The following is an 18,760-nucleotide window of genomic DNA, read 5'->3' as shown; positions in this document are numbered from 1 at the left end:
GATAGCGGTTGAGTAGGTTACTCTCTGTGGATTCCGGACCCCGGGCGTAATACTCGGGTTATATTTGCAACGTCCGCAGAGTTCTTTTCTAGAAGGCATAGTTGGGCGTGATCAATTACATACTCTATTCAATAAGAATTCAACATTATATAAATTTTAAAATACATAAATATACAATTAATTATTTTTAAAATAGTCTCAACAAATACTACTATTGCGATGAAAATTGCATTATACCCTAAATAATATCTCAATCATATCAAATGAAACTAGAAAAAGTTGCAATAATTTTACGGTCAATTTGATTAGTATTTAGAGTGATCGAGATATTAGTTTATTTATAAAGTAAAATATTTTACAATACAAATACAAATTTTCTTGTTAAAATTCTTAATAATTAAAAATCACAATTATTATTTCAAAGAACCAAAAAATACCTTTTCATCACCTATTTGGGAATAATATTAATATTTTTTGTTATTTAAATTTTGATTAGTACAAGAAGAAAAAAAATAATACATTAACACACTGAAAATACTAAAAGAATAAAACTATATATCATTCAATTTAAAAAATGAGAAAAATACATGACGACTTATTTTTCAACTGACTTTTTAATTACTATTTAATAAAAATTAATTTAAGGCTTAGTGATGCAAAAAAAAAATTTTAAAAAAAGGCCCTATGTAGAAATAATTTAAATTCTACTTGAATTATTATCTAATCACTGTATAATAAAGCATTAAACTCGACAAGTGTTTCAAAGTGATTGGTGTAGTAATACGATTTCATAAAAATTAAAATGCACATAATGCAAAAGATAAATAACAATACATGTAATCGTGGTTCTATACGTCATTAAACAAAAGCTTATTCTCTTTCTTCTTTCCCTAAAGGCGTAGTAAGTGTGTAATTAACAATAGACCAAGAAATATTAAAAGAATAAAAACAAGAAGAAGAAAACAAAGGCAACAATTGGGCCCGTGCATCGCACGGGTACATCATCTAGTATCCTAATAAATGACTTTGTGCGATTGCGGTCGCTGTCATGGTAATGCAAACTGGAATACAAATAAATATGAACAGTAAGGTTAAGGGTTTTTGCTTTATTCAAAATATAATATCTTTTTCCAATTGTTAAAGGATTAGAAAATTAACGGAAATTTACTTTCAACAAGCATATCTTGACAAAGATCATAGTCCAATATGAAGTACATTTCAATTTAAATTATCTTTTAAAACCATAAAATGCTAATATAATTTTACATTCAAAGTTTTGATCTACGGACCAGGCCGGAATAGGGTTATATACATTCTCATTATGAGAAGGGGTCATTCAGGCCTATCTAAATAGATACTATGTTTACATATGGATTCCTACATCATTACATTCTATTTAGGATTAGGAATACGCGTAATCGGACCTGCTTTTTACATATCTCTATTGGGATCCTATTCACCTCTTTGAGTGAATCAAGAAATAGGTTTGATTGTCCATCTTTTTAATATATATCAGGCATTGCATTCTCCGGATAATTTAAATCGAAGCAATTGAATATCCAACTCGGGCCTATATGACATGACCGATCAATAAATTTGTCATATATTCCATACATCACACTAGTGATAAAAGTGAGGCATGTGATGTATAGATAGGCATACGTCATAGGATTTAACTCGGTCACAAATAAATGCATAAAATGACAAAATAGTCCCTTATGTATCTTCTGAGCAGTTTTACTCCTTTATATTTGCCAAAAATTATAACTTTTGGTCTCTTCAAATGTTTAACGAACTCAGTCTATTAGATTTAAGGAGAATTGTGTGAGAGAGAAAAAAGCTAATGGAACTCACATTTGAAGGTGCAATTTTTATAATTTTTTCTATTTTTAAGTGCAATTTTCGGTATTATTTTAAATATATTTTCGGTGTCTGGTGTGATTTGGTGCTACAATTAGTAATTTGATGAGACTTTCCTCATGTTTCTGCAATTTTTTTTCCTCGCAATTCTTGTTAAATCTAAAAGGCAGAGTTTATTAAACATTTAACGGAGAACTTAAAGGACCAAAAACTCCTCAGAGGATATTTAAGAGACTATTTTGAGCATATCCCCAAACTTAAGGACCATTTTTGTCATTTTCAAACACACAAAAAAAGCATAATATTGCGACTTTTCTTTCTTCAGATGGGGTTTGTTTGGAGAACCTAATTGGAAAACCCCAATTCTGACCGATCTGCGAAAAAGGGTCCTCAAATTTCATCTGTAAGACCAATATCTTATACTTTTTCATTATACTGATAGTTTTAGATCTGAATTATATTTATTCTGTTTAGTATTTTTGAGTTTTTGTTTGAATAAATATGGATGGAAACAAAGATGAAGCTAAAAAATGCTTGAAAATAGCAGAAGATTCGATCCAATGTGGGAATCGAGAACGTGCCTTAAAATTCTTGAATAAAGCCCGTCGTTTAGACCCTTCAATTGAAATTGATCATCTTTTATCCCAAACTGATGCATCCCAATCTGAAAACCCTAGTTCTAATGTACCGACACCTGATTTTTCATCTGAAAATGGGCCCCGCCGTAGGGTTTCGAGTAGTGGCGGGTCATCAGTGGCATATAGTGAGGAGCAAGTGACAATTGTGAAAGAAATTAAGAGGAAAAAGGATTACTATGAGATTCTTGGGTTGGAGAAAAGTAGTTGTAGTGTTGAGGATGTACGTAAGGCGTATAGGAAGTTGTCGTTGAAAGTCCATCCTGATAAGAATAAAGCACCTGGAGCTGAGGATGCGTTTAAGATGGTGTCTAAGGCGTTTCAATGTTTGAGCGACGAGGAGAGTCGAAGTAGGTATGATCTTGTTGGATCTGAGGAGCCTGTTTACGAAAGACGTGCTCATAGGCATGCTGGTGGTGCTAGAATGAATACATTTAACGGGTTCTATGATGACGGTAATGTTGACGCGGAAGAGATTTTCAGGAATTTCTTCTTTGGTGGAATGCGTCCAGCAACGACTACTACCCATTTTAGCTTTGGCCCTAGAGTGGATGTGAGATATCAAGGACCGACTGGGTGGCTGAGGACTTTGATTCAATTGTTGCCTGTGATATTGATTTTGTTGTTGAACTTTCTGCCTTCTTCGGACCCGGTTTATTCCTTTTCGAAGTCTTATCCCTATGATCATAGGTTAACTACACAAAGAGGTGTGAATTACTATGTGAAGACTGGGAAATTTGAGCAGGAGTATCCTATTAATAGCCCAAAGCATGTGGCGCTTGAAGAAAAAGTTGAGAATGATTATTTCTCGATCCTTTCTCACAATTGTAGGCTTGAATTGCAGCAACTTCATTGGGGTTATCGAAGAGAAACTCCAAACTGTGACTCTCTGAAGCAGTTCCAAGCAGCGGCCTGATTGATTGGTGCAAGGTCCAGTTTTCTCCTTGTAATACCTTAAATTTTAGACTTTCTAGTTGTAACTACTTGTATTCATTTTGTTCTCTGTACTGAATTTTGAACTTGCCCATCTGTGTTTATGTGAGGATGTTTGTGTAGCTACTTTTAGAACAAGTATGCTCACATTTTGTCTTGATTCCATTGACGGTGATGTAAAGTCGAGAATAACTAAAGTTTTAGTGGAATATATCTTCTTGTTGTTGGTTGTTTAAGAAAAAAAGGCATACTAATATTTAAGTACAGAAGGATAACTGAGTGGTCACATTATCCACTTGATATTTTGGTTCATGATTCAGCTTCTTACACTGGATAATATTCAACCAGATGTTTTCCAGGTCAATCTTCAAAGTTGCGCCAATTATCTTTTGTCACATTATAGTAACTGAACTATGTGTGAATTTGCTCAAAAAACATAAATGATCGGAAGGTTAGATTTTTCGCATTCCAGTTATATGACATGCCAATCAGTTTTATTATCCAATTCTGTGTGGAGCGCAGTTGGATGTATCATGTATATTAATTCCAGTTCCCTAACTTGATTTCTTGTATTAAGTTATGAGATTTTACCTTCAAAAGGGAGATCTATAAATGATGATTTAAGGGATGCATCAACTTTTGTATCAAAGAGAAGAAAATTGTAATGCTTGAGTATGATGGATTCAGATTAAAACACTGTGGGCTTGAGTCGAGGAAGTGAGTTTTGAAATGTACATCTAATTCTATCTATACTTATTTTTTGGCACACATATATATAAATATGATTAGACCTGAAGCATTGGGATCTACGGAACCAACGAACCCATTGTTGGATCGTGCTTGAGGGTTGTCTCTGACTTTTCTCCATCTCCTGCAGGTTCATCGCGTTCAGAGTTATGTTGATATGGTTGACAATTTTAAGGCCAAGAAACTTAACCTTCTTAGCAATTATAATGGTACTTAAATGGTGAGTACCAAATGGGAGATGTTTGATTCAGGAGTTGGAAGCCTCAATGCACCAAATAGATTACAGCAATTCACAATAATACTCAGGAGTTGGAACTGTTTGATTCTGAATCATAGTTCTTCGTTTTTACTGAATCGAATTGACACCCCTTTGTCGGGAAATTACAGTATCTAGCTACGTAATTTTTTTCTTTTATGTATAAATACTACTATGTTGAATTCCTTTTTCGTGTGGTTAATTGTTTATATTTTGACTCTCCTTACTGAAAATCCTGATTCTGCTATTGCAGTGATCAATTGTCTTTTTTTCTTTTTAATACTGTTATGTACACATTAAGAACATACTTAGTAACTACCATATTGTCATTTAATAAGGTAATCGAAGGAAGTTTATCGTCCCCTCTTGTGAGAGGTGGCTTCATGATTTGAACTTAATAGGTTCGAGTTCAAAACTTTAGCACAATTCATCTGATTTATTGTGTTCAAAATTAATAATTGTACTTATTTGGTGGATCTTTTACACACATAGAGTCCAAACTATAACTACTAAATTCGAATGAGCTAAAGTCTCTTAGTAGCTGCTTACCAATATAATCACTTTTCTACTGTTAAAAACATCGTAATGCATCAATTTTCTGAAATACTAGAATTTTTGAATTTTAAACTATGTTAAGTTACCAGTTATTACTAGGTCAGGCAAATTAATGTAGCTTGGTTTTTCCCAAAAAAAAAAGGTAGGGTAACAAGCATTTAATTTTGATGTTTATTCCTATTTCCTATATCTCATTAATTAATCTTAATAGTTACCTTTGTGATTCTTCTGCTCACATTTAAACTTAAACTAACTTCTCGATCTCGAAACTCTAATGCAAATCGGGAAAAAAAAGCTTTGAAGATTTTTTAATACAAAAATCAAGATAATACTTAAACAAACACGTTAACTTGAAAAAAAAAAAGTTTTACAAAATTTTGAAGAACCTGTTACCAAACAAACTCTTTAACTGAAATTTATTATCACAAGAACATTCACTTTGACATGATCCTATACATCATTAGCCCGATATTAGCCATTCTCTAATTATCTTACCAGAACTGACCTAATTTTTTTAAGGCACTAGAAAAGGCTAAAACAACAATGATATTATCGAAGAAAAAAACAATGTTTTCATGACATCAAGTCACCAACTGTGATTCCTAAGCTATTTTTAGAGATTATATGCAGTTTATTCGCACATGATAGTTAATTGGTGTAGAAGAACGAAACAAACTGAGAGGCGGGGCAGAAAAAAGAGTTTGCGTTAGGGGTGTTTATGGGCGGATAATTACGCTTAACGGTTTGACTTATCGGTTATCGGAATATAAATGTAATCCGCAATGTTTTAAAAGGAGGGGGCGTGAGGCGAGGCGTTTTACCTCTAACGAGGCGAGGCGTAAGCCCTGAGACATGGGGCGTAAGTCCCACGGATCTTTAAATTTTACTAATTTCAAGAATTTTAAGATAGTATAAAATAAAAAATAATTATAAAAATTACATTAAAATCACAAAATTATAACAAATAATCTATTTAAAATATTTATAAATTATAATTCAACTATGAATAATAAGAAAAGTATGACAAATATCGTAATATGCAAATTAGATGCAACGTCGTTACAACTCAAACATCAAAAGTAATGTATTTGATACGAAATCTTATATGTATCTCTTGAGGAGTAATGAATATTGAAAGAATTTCGATATTATAATTTGATATTTTTCTTAAAATACTCCTTTTATTTAATATGCTTTCTATTTGAAAGAAAATTTATATAAAAACATAATTCACAATTTAAATATGATTCTCTAGCATCATTTATTTTTAAGTTTCAACAAGTTAATAAAGTGACACATAATTCACCATACAATATCATAATAACTAATTATTTGTAAATAGTTACTAGCTAATACTGAGCTATTAGATTAATAAGTATTGTATCTCGTAAACATGAAAAAAATAATATTTAGAAAAATAATTATAAAAAAATTATGTACTACTATATAGTAAAGACATAACAAAAGTTGATAAATAAATAATTTTTAAGTGAAAGATTTATTAAAAATTAACTATCATAGCAGTCTTAGTGGAACGTGAAATGATTTTATTTTAATTATGACATAAAATACTCTCAACTAAATAATTTATGATTAAGAAAAAAATAATTTTGAATAGTCAATGATTTATTAAGAAAATTTGAGGATTTACAAGGTTAGTTACATACAATTGCATAAAGTTCTATTAGGCGAGCCCAGTACGCTGGGCATTGGGCGTGTTCGGGGCGTAGGCCCCGATGGCCGAGGCGTAAGTCTCACGGAACTAAGCCCCACACATAAGCCCAGGGGCGTTTTACGAGTGCTCTGCCCCGAGGCGAGTCCTAATTCTGCCTTTTAAAACAGAGGTAATCCGCTAGCCGTCCAATAAGATAACGGAGGAATTGGTATCACATTAACGATATTGGGTGGTTATCGAGCGGTTTACCGGCTAAACCAAATAGCAATTGTTTGAATAATCATTCAATCACTACCAAACAGTTTCAAATCAATACCAAATTTTTAATACCATCTAAGATCTAACGGTATTTCTGAATTGAAGAGTCTTTTTCCAAGTCCCAATCTAGTTCATATTCAAGACTACTCATACATGTATGAATCAATCAAACTTTCAGTAACATTCGTTATTCACAAGAAATCCATATTGTAAAACAAAAAATCGAGAAAATCGTACTTCAATTTATTAGATGCATGCAAAAAAGGACATAAAACCAGATAATCCAGCTATTACGGATAAAACCAGCGGACAATTCACCAAATTACTTTCAATAGTACTTTATATACATAGGGGTAAAAGTGTAAATATAAAAATTCTTAACGGGTTAACGATTTACTCGATAAGAAAATTGAGTAATCCGCCCCCAAACCGTTAAGCCGTTAATTATAAAATCTCAATCCATTCACCATCCATTACCCCGATAATCCGATACCAATAAGCCAATAAGCCATCGGTTCGGTTAAGTTAACGATTTCAGTTCGATTTTGAACAGCCCTAATTTGCGTCGATCAAACTTGACGGTTGGAAGGAGCAAAACGGAATTAAAAGTTAGCCAAAAAAGAAATAAGGCTATATATACCATGACGATCACCATCGATGAAGAAGAGTAATAACATAGCATTCCTAATAATAAATGATGATTCCTTTAGAAAAACAAACTTATTCAAGTTTTTTTACCAAGAAAATTTTCACTCTGACTGTCTGGATATTAAGAGCCAATTTGGACATAAGAAATTTTTTCTTTTTTACAAAAAAAAAAAAAGAAAATTCAAAATAATGTTTGGTTATGAAATTTTTATAATTTTTCAAATCCAACTTAAAATGCATTTTCGAATTTGAAAAACTGCTGAAAACCAGTTTTTCAATTGAAAAATTTTAAGTTTTACAAATTTATTCTATATTTTTGAAATTTATAAAAGGATCCCAATCAGTTATTAAACCTAGATAACACCTACAACTACCCACCATCTGATTGAGATTTGAGAGGCCTTGGACTATATTTTGACATCCATTGTTGAGATTTACGATTTGCACTTTTACCTGAAGGAGCCACTACAACTTCTATTAGAGATTGTTCGTACAGTTAAACAATCAACATGTTTGACTATGTTGTTTCAAGTAGGATAATTAAGTCGGCGTGGTTTTGATATTTTTTACAAATTGTGGGGTATAAATCTGTTTCATGATTTTAAAAAAAATACATCCAATTATGTTGCAAAAATTATAACCAAATTACCAAACACAACTTCATCTTCAAATCAAATTTTAGTCAAATTCCAAATTTAAAAAAGAAATCTTGGATTTTATGTCCAAACACCTACTAAATAAACAAATTAAAGACGTGTATTTTGTATATAATTTCTTGTCCCTTTTTCATAATAGAGAAAATTCTTACAAAAATATCTTAGTGTTTTATTTTAAACTTTCGGAAAATTTGATATAGAATTAAAAAAATTTATAATAAATCACAAAATCAATAAGCTAGCTACTTTCAGTTGAGGTGGAAAGTTCAAAATCCTAGTCACTCTTCCCCTCAGTAAAATCAATACTATATTTCAATTTGTTCACAGATCGGCAGCGGGTAAAGAAGAAAACACAAAATAAAGAAATGGAGAAAGAGGGAAAAAGCGATACCGATAATCGGAGTAAAATAACGGTGAACGTTAAGTTCAGCGGCCGATCGATACCGGTGGAAATCTCCGACGAGTCCACCGTCAAAGACCTCAAGTCTCTCCTTCAGCCTCGCACAGATGTTCTTCCTCGCGGCCAAAAACTCATATTCAAAGGTTACATTCTCTAGATACAACCCTATCAATTTTTTTTAAGCAATCAGTAAATTAACTGGGCACAAAATTTAAGAAAGATAGAAAGAGTTGTTGTTGTGGAAAGAATTTTGAAACTTGTGGTATAAAAATAAGCCAAGACATTTCTGTGGTTATAAAATGAGAAATTTAAAGTTGAAAATTATTTTTAACTAAGGAGGTATGATATTCTTTTTAGACAGACTAAAAAGGAAAGTATGCCATGCAAATTAGAATTGTAGATAATTATCATTTGAATTTGATAGTTGACATAATTTGTGTTTTTTTTTCTTGGATAGGGAAAGTATTGAAGGACCAAATGACATTGAAGTCCTCGGAGGTTGTAAATGGTGCCAAAATCATGCTTATGGCTTCCCAGGGCTTACATCAAGGGGTAATTCTTGATTTTCCTATACACTACTTTATGATTTGTCTAAGGGATGGATGTAGAGTTCAACTTATGGGTTCATCAGAACCCAATAGTTTTGACTCGGACCTTGTATATATTCACTAAATAAGTACAATTTCGAACTCAGTAAATTTGATGAGTTGTGGTAGGATCTTGAACTCGAACGCATAAACTTCAAATCTTGGATCCACCTATGATTTTTCTCCGTTCTTTTCCTTCAATTTTGCTAATAACTTTTTCTGATGGCTTACGAAATACGAACTATTAGGGACTGGGGCTATGTTGTGTTGGTACCCTTATAGTTTGTTTACATATGTTTATATCATTAGCAAATGTAGAGAACCTCTAGTATTAGAAATCCTTTGATTTGTCATAAAAGACAAATTATTGATTGCTAGAATGAAGTGGGTCTACGTGGAGCAGAATGGATATTGAATTATAGGAGACTGCAACTAGTTTGGGATTGAGGTGTAATTGATTGAGTGTTTATCATTTGATCTAATAGCATTCCGTTAGATAGGAATAGAATTGATAAATACTGATAACTCTCGGATAGAGTATTAGAATGGAAAGATCCATTAGATATTGATTCTAAGTCATCTCTGACAATTAATCGGCAACTCAAAGTGCTTTTCTTGATAAACCAACATTTATATATAGATGTCAGAGGATTTGTTTGGGAAGTAAGAAGCCCTTTGACATCTCTTCATTTGCAAATAATTCTCGATGTCAAAACACAAAGCTAGGGGACTAATCTTTGAATAGGAAAAAGAGTGGATCTGCCGGGTCCCGGATGGATTGGCTTATTCGAAAAAAGCCTTGTTGTTTGGAGGATCTATCTCGTGTCTGGTACTGATTGGTTGGTTCTACTCTGCAAGAAATCCGAATCATTCTCTTGGTTTTTTGTGGGCTTAAATAGACATGTGCTTGTGTTGCTGGATTTTTTTATAAACTTGAAAAAAAACAGAATTTTCTTGTAATTAATGCAAAAAATAAATTTAAAAACCCGTGTAATTCAACCTAGCTAGATCCTGAACTTTTTGTTTTCCATATCAGAAAGTGAATTAATCCACAAATGGCCGCTTTTAAATCTAATGTCTTGAGTTATTTACCTGTTTGTGTATATCGAACAGGATGGACCGATAAGAAAGGAAGCTTTCACATCGCCCTCAATGAGGATGCCTGAAGCTACGAGACCTAAAAGAGACGTTCCTCGGGTTCCCATTGTGAAGAGCCAACTTGAACGGTGGAAGGCTACTGGCGTCATTGCTCTATCAGAATGCAATCTGAAGGTAAGATGAGATGTAACTGGCTTTGCTTTGTCCAATGACTTTGAACATATTCTTGCCATGACCGATCTTTATTGTGATGGGACAAGAGATAAAATGGTTGTACTGGATGTCACTTTGATTCAATAGTACATATTGGAGTCAACCTAAAATTAGTAGTATTATTTTCTGTATTTTTCCCCCTTTTCTCCTTTCAATTCATTTCATCTAAATTATATCTAATATATTTTTCTGGCTTGACTAGGTAGATAGCCGGGCTATGCCCTTTTCTTTCGTAATCGTAATGCAAAACTGATCACTGGAATAGATATCCCTAGTATCCTTAGAAAGCTCTTAGGTGTGAGTCCACCAGTACTACAGTCTAACCTTCTATGAAACAAAAAACAAAATTCTACTTCCCTCCACTATGAATAAAAGTGCAAAAACAGATGGAGTAATATGTCGTGTAGATTTCATATATTTGCTTAGAATCGAGCAAAATGACTCTATGGCGTATTTTGTCCCAATTAAAAATTTTGGCTGATAGATGGATTGAATGTAATTCATTTGTTGGGAGCTTGGAGGATTAAAAGCATAATTTTCCTAACATTTGGAAACCAAAATTTTCTCTTTCCAGTTGGTATGTCTAACTCTTTCATCTGTTCAACTTATTTGTTGCAAACCCAAAACCAAAATAACCACCTAATATTTCTCAGTTGCAAGACAATAACTTTACTTTTTATCCCAAAAATGCGAGCCAACCAGAGAAGACCAAAAGAGGAAAATCAGGTGGTTCAAACTTATGAATAAATGTTGGATTAGTACCGGAGAGACTATTTGGCCCGTACTGCTCAGATGAAATCCCATTATATATCTCTCATGTGCGTACATATTGTGTATCAAGAATGAGAATATAACACCTGTCAAATTGTAAATGTTCTCTTAGCCCCAAGTAGTGGAACCAGGTTTGATTCTCTTTGTTCGGCCAAGATAATTTATCTGTTTTCCATTAATTTTATAATAGCATTACATATATCCTTTAACTACATTACCAGCTGATTTTATTTTTTATTTTATTTATTTATTTATTTTTCTTCTTGAAGATATTATTCTCATTACTCACTGGAACTTGATAGGCCCTACCTGGTGAAGTGTTGACTTGCGGACCTTCTGCAAGAGTTCTTGATCTCAGCCACAACTTGATACAACATATTCCAGCCGGGATTAATAGCTTGATTTCTCTTCAGGTATGTTGAGCTGCCTACTTTATATTTCTTTGAAATTGCTATTAATTTACTACTTTGTGCTAGAAATTTATTTTGGTATTCTTTCTGCTTCCCAGAAATTGATCCTCAATGGAAATGAAATTAAGGATAATTCCTTAAGCTGGGAAGGGCTAGCTTCTTTAAAAAGTCTTATGGTTCTTTCTTTGAACCAAAACAAGTAAGTCCCACCTGTTCCTCACAAAATTCCCTCCATTCAATGAATAACAATGAAAGCTGCTACCCCTTTGGATGAGACGACATAAAAGATAACTTTGACATCTACTTTTTGTTTTATTAACTTTTAATATCCTTGCTATACAATCGTTACTGACTTCCAATTCTCTTCTCACTTGATTATAAAGAGGCTACTTACTTACTAGTTACTACACCTTTCTCTAACCCTCTTATCAGCATTATGTACTTATGTTAGCCCGTCCGTTGCTTGATACGTGAAACCTTTCATCTCGCTGTTGTAAAAGTAGTGATAGTTTTCTTTGTCAATCTCTTGAATTAAAAACATATAAAAGAAGGGGGATGAGAAAATTATAAAATATCTACTTTAACATTAAAAAAAAGGAGAAAATTATAAAATCTCTTTGATCATTATTAAAAGAAGTATAAATTTTCCTTCCATGTAGTTCAAAACTAAAAAAGAAAAATTTGTTCACGTTTTGCTGTCGAATATACTTGTTTTCTTTGGTTTTTTATGAGTATTTATTGATAGCAAGTTACTTTTGGAGAACTTATGAAAACATATCTCGAGATTGTCAACGATCATGGTCAGTCAAATATTTAAGTAGGTTTGCTTTTACATATTAATTTATACTAAGTTTATTTGAGATGTGTCATATGTCATGCAATGATTGGCTGTTTTCTATTTCAATAATAAATTGTTTTCCAAAAAAAAAATATGGAGCTTTTTAATTGGGACTTAAGGTATTTTGTTTCAAGTGCCGAATCTGGTCATCAGACATCCCCTTAGGTATAGTAAAAAAGCATTCTACTGTGTGCTTGTCAAATATACATTCTAATGTGTAATATTCATCACTTTTACTTACTAGCAGTTCATGATCAGATGTATTGGAATGGAAGAGATGTTCTTAGTGGTAAACATTTTGAAGGTTTGCACAGATAACTGGAGGCAGTTAGACTATGAATATGGGTCCAAATACTGCTTTCTGGCAGAATTGTGTCAAGGCAAAATAAAATCATAAAATTGCATTATTTATTGACTGGGACTCAAATGTGGATGAGAATTGAATAAAGCTGTCAATTGTTGATACACAAAAGTCATGGTATTGATTTTGTTTGGTCAGTGATATTCAGATGCTGTTTCGTGTTACATTCTTGTTTTCAGATATGGCGTACTCTGTTTGCCAATCTCAACCATTTGACATGTGCATTATTTTCCGTTAAAGGACTCTTGTATCATTATGTCAACTAGTCTTTTCTTTTTGGAATGATTTATGCAGCATTGCAACACTGCCTCCTGAGATTGGGGCTTTGACCAGTTTGAGACAGCTTTATGTTGCACACAACAAGTTAACATGTCTCCCATCTGAAATAGGTCTGTTGACTGGCCTTGAGGTTTTGAAACTTAACAACAACAGGTAATATGAAGTGCTTGAAATTTTGATTTTTCATAAGTTTACTTATCATATTTCTAGTGTTGAGCTTTTTTTCTCAACCTTTTCCTGTGGACATGGATGTTTAGAGAATCAGTTTATCTTTTTGTAATCTTATATTTTTCTTAACAATGATAAGAGCCAACATTCTAGATTTGTAAGCTTAAACTTCCAATTGCAGGATACCCACTATTCCGGAAAGCATAGGGGGCTGTGCTTCTCTGATTGAGGTAGAAAAAGGTTTTTTTTCCCCTTACTCATTTGTCTATTTTTTGCATTAATTGGAATAATGAAATTCAAAATATCGGCTAAAACAAGATCCAGCATTTAATGGTTTATGTGATGTTACCTTATGTACATATAACCTGATTCATCATGGTGTAGGTTGATCTTTCATCTAATCTTTTGGTGGAGTTGCCAGAAACAATTGACAAACTAAAGGACTTAAAGGTATGTCTTTTTGTCTTTTCTTTTGAAGTGTGTTTTGAAGATTTCAGTTTATAGTTACTTTGGTGCAGTTTAGAAAATAACTTGCTAACGGCTGACAAATTATACTAGATGTGCTCAAGTACTTGTTGATAGAGTAACCACAAAGTAAGGGCAGCCCTAAGCTACCGCTATGCGCGGGATCCGGGAAAGGGCCGGAAGAGTAACCACAAAATATCAGTGAATAGTGTAACATACAAGGAGCTATCTAAAATAGATCATGACATGCATTGACATGTATATACTAGAAGATTCAACTATGCCATTTTAAACCAAACTGAGTGATCTACTGCCATAATCTGCTGTTTTTATTAGTAATACACTGTTTTCTTCACTAAGAGCACAACACGTGATGTGTGGTCACAAGTTTGAACCCTTCCACATACAAAAGTCTATTTAAGTGGGGAAGGGTAGAGAGACAGACTCATTATCCACGGAGTTTCGAACCGTGTCTTTTTGGCAAGACGTGTCGCGCACAAGTTTCTCCGATTTGTTAACAATTTCTCTAACATCTTTCATGTGATGGCCTCTTTTACCTGCACAGTATGCTTCTGCCCAGTTATTTGCGTGGTTCATGTTCTGATTACTGTGCAGGCACTTTATCTTAAAAACAACGGGCTCAAATCCCTCCCTAGCAGCATATTTAAACTGTGCACCGAACTCTCAATACTGGATCTCCATGGCACTGAAATAACCATGGATGTTCTCTGCCAGGTATTCAATTTTTTACTACATCATGTTGTGACCTATTTTGGTTTGCCTCTCACAATTTCCAAACCTCGCAGCTTGAAGGATGGGAGAATTTTGATGAGAGAAGACGCTCGAAACATCAGAAGCAATTGGAGTTCAGAGTGATCAGCTCAGCCAAATTTGATGAAGGAGCTGATAGAAGCTGATAGGCCAGACAAATTGCTCGGTTTGTATAGACCCTGACATGCATTTGCATAGTTATTCCTGGCAACCATACAATAGAATCATTTAGCATCTATTGAGATACTAAAAGGAATTTTGAAGCTAAAAACCAAAGTAGATCAAGAAAATGTAATGATTTCGATGCTTTATGATTAAGACTTGTTTACCCTGGAATCCGGATAACAATTGAATTTATATGGGGTTTTAAGGATCCGTGAACTAAAAGATACAAAAGGTTTGGATTGAGGAAAATAAAAGATAAAGACTCAACAATTGCTGCTAAAGTAAATAATCGCAGAATATAATATTGCTTAGAACAATTGTGCTTGATAGCGTACAAGAATTGAGAGAGATGGTACCGTAGTGTAATGGTTTCCCATTCCCTCTTTATGGGGTCTTCTCCCCTTTTATACATTCTGATTAAGGGTAAAAATAAGGTAGGTAAATTAATTACATCGTGGATCCCTGTAATTACGCCTTAATGGCCTGAAGTGGTTGAGAAAATCACGTTTGGGCGAGATATCCGGCGACGCTTGGTTATCCGTTACGAGTCCGGCTTCCGACCTTGTGTGTTTCTCCATCCGGTGGTGACTCATATCGAGCTCTGCAACGGTCTCGAAATGACTCGACCTCGGTTGTTGACGTGGCCGTCGTTCTACCTTGCATCCAGGTCGGGTTCGATGGCCCCGACTTGCCCCGGACCGGACCCAACCCGGTCGGGCTCAAGCAAAAAGGGTATCACCCAATACAGATAGTCCCCTCGTTTATTAGAGAGTAATGATAATAAACGATATGATCGGTGACGTGATGCCCGTGACGTATGGCCATACGCCAGCTGAAAAAGCCATCGAGTGCTCTGACCACGTCTGCTGCAGGCATTTAATGCTTCTCTTAATTATCTGTCGCTTCGTGTCTGTAACTTCGCGATTCGTGCCACCGCCTCATGGGAAAAGTATAAACGACCCTTCCAGGTTCAACATTCCTTATCTTTCTCAAATTTTGCGTTGGTTGTATTTTCTTTTCATCTCTTCGTAAAGCTTCAAGAAATGGCGAAAACTTCACAAAGTGTTCCTTCTAGACCAAGCTCGTCTGCGAGCCCCGCTAGATCTGATGAACCTGCGCCAGAACCCCCATTGAAAGCTTTTACACCGACTGGTTGCTTGGTATCTGCCGACTTCCAGGTTGAGAACCCATCATCGGTCCCGGGCCGCGGCGAACCGGCATCGGAGTATATCAGCCTAATCACTCCCGGTTGCCTAGACCGGGTGAGGGCTGAATGTAGATGGGAAGGGAAAGACCTGGTCGCCCCTTCCCGTGACGAGTCGATTATGACTCACGTTGAAGGGTATCTTAGTGTATATACATACCCCTTCACCTTAGGCCCCTTAGAACCCATTATAGTGGAGTTCTGCCGGCGGTACGAGGTGACCTTAGGTCAGGTCCACCCCTCGATGTGGCGGATCGTATATCTCTTTCGGTTTTTTGTCGAGAGAGTCGAGGGCGATTTTCCCTTTACCCTCGACCATCTTCTTCGATTATACAGCCCTCGAATATTTCGAGGGGGATTAATAAAACTGGCCCGCCGGGCTAGCAAACCCCCATTCTCCAGCATCGATGAAGACAAAGATCGAGGCTGGATGAGCAGGTTTGTCCGGATCAGGACGTCCGACCTGATTCCGGCTGATCGCATGCCATTTTCGGAGAGGTGGAACCTCAAACGTAAGTATTTTCTCACTGTTCATCTTTTAGAGTGTGTTTTCCTCAACTTCTCCCTTTTCTTGTGCAGCGGTGACCCAAACTCCAGCTGCCATCAAGGATCTGGCCGGCTGGGTAAACAAGATAGTGGCCCAGCGGCCATATTCGGAGCGAAACTGGAAGGAAATCTCCAAAGGTCGGTGGGAGGCGAAAAACCATGGTAAGCCTTCTTTTTGACCGGTAGCGCACCAAGTTAACACATTTTTTCTTGTATATCGGGAATGCATCATAACCCTCGTGTTTTGCAGGCTTGCCCAAGGACGCGGAGATGAGGTCTTCAATGCTATGCCCCCTTCCGGTTCCGGGAGAAAATAAAAGGCCCGGGGAGTCCGGTACGGACGAGCCCCAAAGGAAGATTAAGCGGACAAAAAGGGCCGCCCGCAAACTAAAAAGCCAAATCGTCTTGTCCTCCGAGGAGGAAGACGACAAAGAGGATGACGATGAGGAGCAGCCGGAGCTCGTCCGCCATCGATCCATTCGACCGGACCCCGAGCCGGTGGTCGATCCAGCTGAGGCTCCTCCCGAGGACGTGAGTGTTGAGGATGCTAGTGAACCCTCGGCCCCTGCGCGGGCGTCCCCGGGTACCGATCACCCGGTTACGTCCCCCCCGTCTTCCTCGACTTGGGGGCAGCTGCCGGACGACATCCCGATGATGGGAGGTAGCTTCGAGACCTTTTTTGATGGGGTACCCTCCGCCAACACTTTCGGGCTCGAAACCCCCCGGAAAGACCCTCAGGCCGAATCAAGTGGGACTTCGGCCGTCGACAAGTTTGTCGATAGGTTTCCATCTCCGAGCCTGGACCCGGACTGTAACAGGATAGTAACTTTTGCTATCCCCAAAGACGTCCGGGCTCTGGGGCCCCCGGTCGGGGTTGCAAGCTATCTTCATCACCTGATGACGGAGGAAGACCGGGCTGCAACCGAGGCTGTAGATTGGATATGCCTTTTCAACGAAGCCCAACAGGCGCAGCTCAAGGTACTTGCTTCTTCCTTTATTTCTAATATTTTTGCCTTGTGATTCAGTACTGACTCTTTAGACTTTTTCTTTGCAGGCATCGGTGCTATATCACTCGATGTTCCTCCGGATCAAGGACAAAATGGAGACGGAGCGAGACGGGCGCCGGGTCCTTGAAGAAAAGCTGCTAGAAAGCCGGACCGGATTGGACCTTTTGAACAAAGAGCACGCGTCCTGTGCTATCCGGCTGGAGGAAGCGAAGAAAGAGCTTGGTTATAAGCTAAGGGGGGTGCAAGCCGAGCTTAATCGGGTTAAGGCCGAGCTTGACGAGAGCAGAGCCGAACTTGATGAGAACAAAGCCGAACTGGAAGCCCGGGTGCAACAGTTGGAGTCGGAGAAGACTTCCCTTCGGAAAGAGGTTGCGGACTTGACGTTGGCCAATGAGGCTCGAGTCCTTGAAATTGAGCTATGGACCAATCGATTTCAGGAAGCTGAGGCTAAAGTTTCCCAAGCCGAGGAGACTGCCAACGATCTGGTGGCCCAATATAGGGCCGATGCTGATGCGGCCAACCAGCAGTCAAGAATGTTAGCCGAATATGCGAAGTGTCAGGCCCGGCTTGAAGTTCTTACCGAACTCCAACGTCGCGGTTTCGATCTTGCATCGGACGTCACCAAAGCCGCCGAAGCTGAGGACGCTTCGAGAAGGGCGACGTTCCCCGAAGAATTCGAGGATGGCTCTGATTGACTCCGGGAATAGGCTATGCTTTGTTTTGTTTTCCCCTCTTATGTAATTGCTCCGGTAGCGAGCTTTTTTATGAAACATTGCCCTTTGCCATCTATTGCTCCTTTTTCAATCTTGTTATTACTTTGCCTTTTATCTTTTTGGAACGATGGTAGTCCTTTATGTTTTTCGAAGTAGTCTCCGAGTGAATGTATTCGAACTCAGGTGAAGTTCGACCTTTGGGTTTCCTCAAGGCAGTCCCCGAGTGAGTTGATTCGAGCTCGGGTAAAAAATCAAACCTTACGTTTTTCAATATAGTCCTCGAACGAGTTTATTCGAGCCCGGGTGAAGTCTAACCCTTAGGTTTTTTCGAAGCAGTCCCCGAGTGAGTTTGGTCGAGCTCGGGTGTAGTTCAAACCTTAGTCCCCGAGTGAGTGTATTCGAACTCGGGCAAAATTCAAACCTTAGATTTTCACAAGATAGTCCCCGAGTGAGTGGAATCGAACTCGGGCAGAAATCCAACCTTAGGTTTTACAAGATAGTCCCCGAGTGAGTGGAATCGAACTCGGGCAGAATCCAAACC

At 36.7% G+C, this 18,760-nt stretch overlaps 2 protein-coding genes across 2 annotated transcripts; both read left to right on the top strand.

The window, feature by feature from the left end:
• LOC109214560 (chaperone protein dnaJ 49-like) lies at positions 2,163 to 4,687 on the top strand. The gene is made up of 2 exons (XM_019378497.1): positions 2,163 to 3,425; positions 4,306 to 4,687. The coding sequence occupies exon 1, from the start codon at positions 2,362 to 2,364 to the stop codon at positions 3,409 to 3,411; it is 1,050 nt and encodes a 349-aa protein (XP_019234042.1). The 5' UTR covers positions 2,163 to 2,361; the 3' UTR covers positions 3,412 to 3,425; positions 4,306 to 4,687.
• LOC109214550 (LRR repeats and ubiquitin-like domain-containing protein At2g30105) lies at positions 8,518 to 14,941 on the top strand. The gene is made up of 10 exons (XM_019378488.1): positions 8,518 to 8,766; positions 9,081 to 9,175; positions 10,324 to 10,482; positions 11,595 to 11,705; positions 11,801 to 11,901; positions 13,196 to 13,333; positions 13,530 to 13,578; positions 13,733 to 13,798; positions 14,429 to 14,548; positions 14,620 to 14,941. The coding sequence occupies exons 1-10, from the start codon at positions 8,589 to 8,591 to the stop codon at positions 14,728 to 14,730; spliced, it is 1,128 nt and encodes a 375-aa protein (XP_019234033.1). The 5' UTR covers positions 8,518 to 8,588; the 3' UTR covers positions 14,731 to 14,941.

The sequence above is a fragment of the Nicotiana attenuata genome, chromosome 2, assembly GCF_001879085.1.
Source record: "Nicotiana attenuata strain UT chromosome 2, NIATTr2, whole genome shotgun sequence".
Taxonomy (NCBI): domain Eukaryota; kingdom Viridiplantae; phylum Streptophyta; class Magnoliopsida; order Solanales; family Solanaceae; genus Nicotiana; species Nicotiana attenuata.
Note: the sequence above shows the minus strand (reverse complement) of the source record. Positions and strands in the feature narration are given on the sequence as shown.

Coding starts and splice junctions, on each gene's coding strand:
- LOC109214560 (XM_019378497.1), top strand. CDS start 2,362: ATGGATGGAAACAAAGATGAAGCTAAAAAATGCTTGAAAATAGCAGAA.
- LOC109214550 (XM_019378488.1), top strand. CDS start 8,589: ATGGAGAAAGAGGGAAAAAGCGATACCGATAATCGGAGTAAAATAACG. Junction 13,579..13,732: donor GCTGTGCTTCTCTGATTGAG/GTAGAAAAAGGT, acceptor ATCATGGTGTAG/GTTGATCTTTCATCTAATCT. Junction 13,799..14,428: donor ACAAACTAAAGGACTTAAAG/GTATGTCTTTTT, acceptor ATTACTGTGCAG/GCACTTTATCTTAAAAACAA.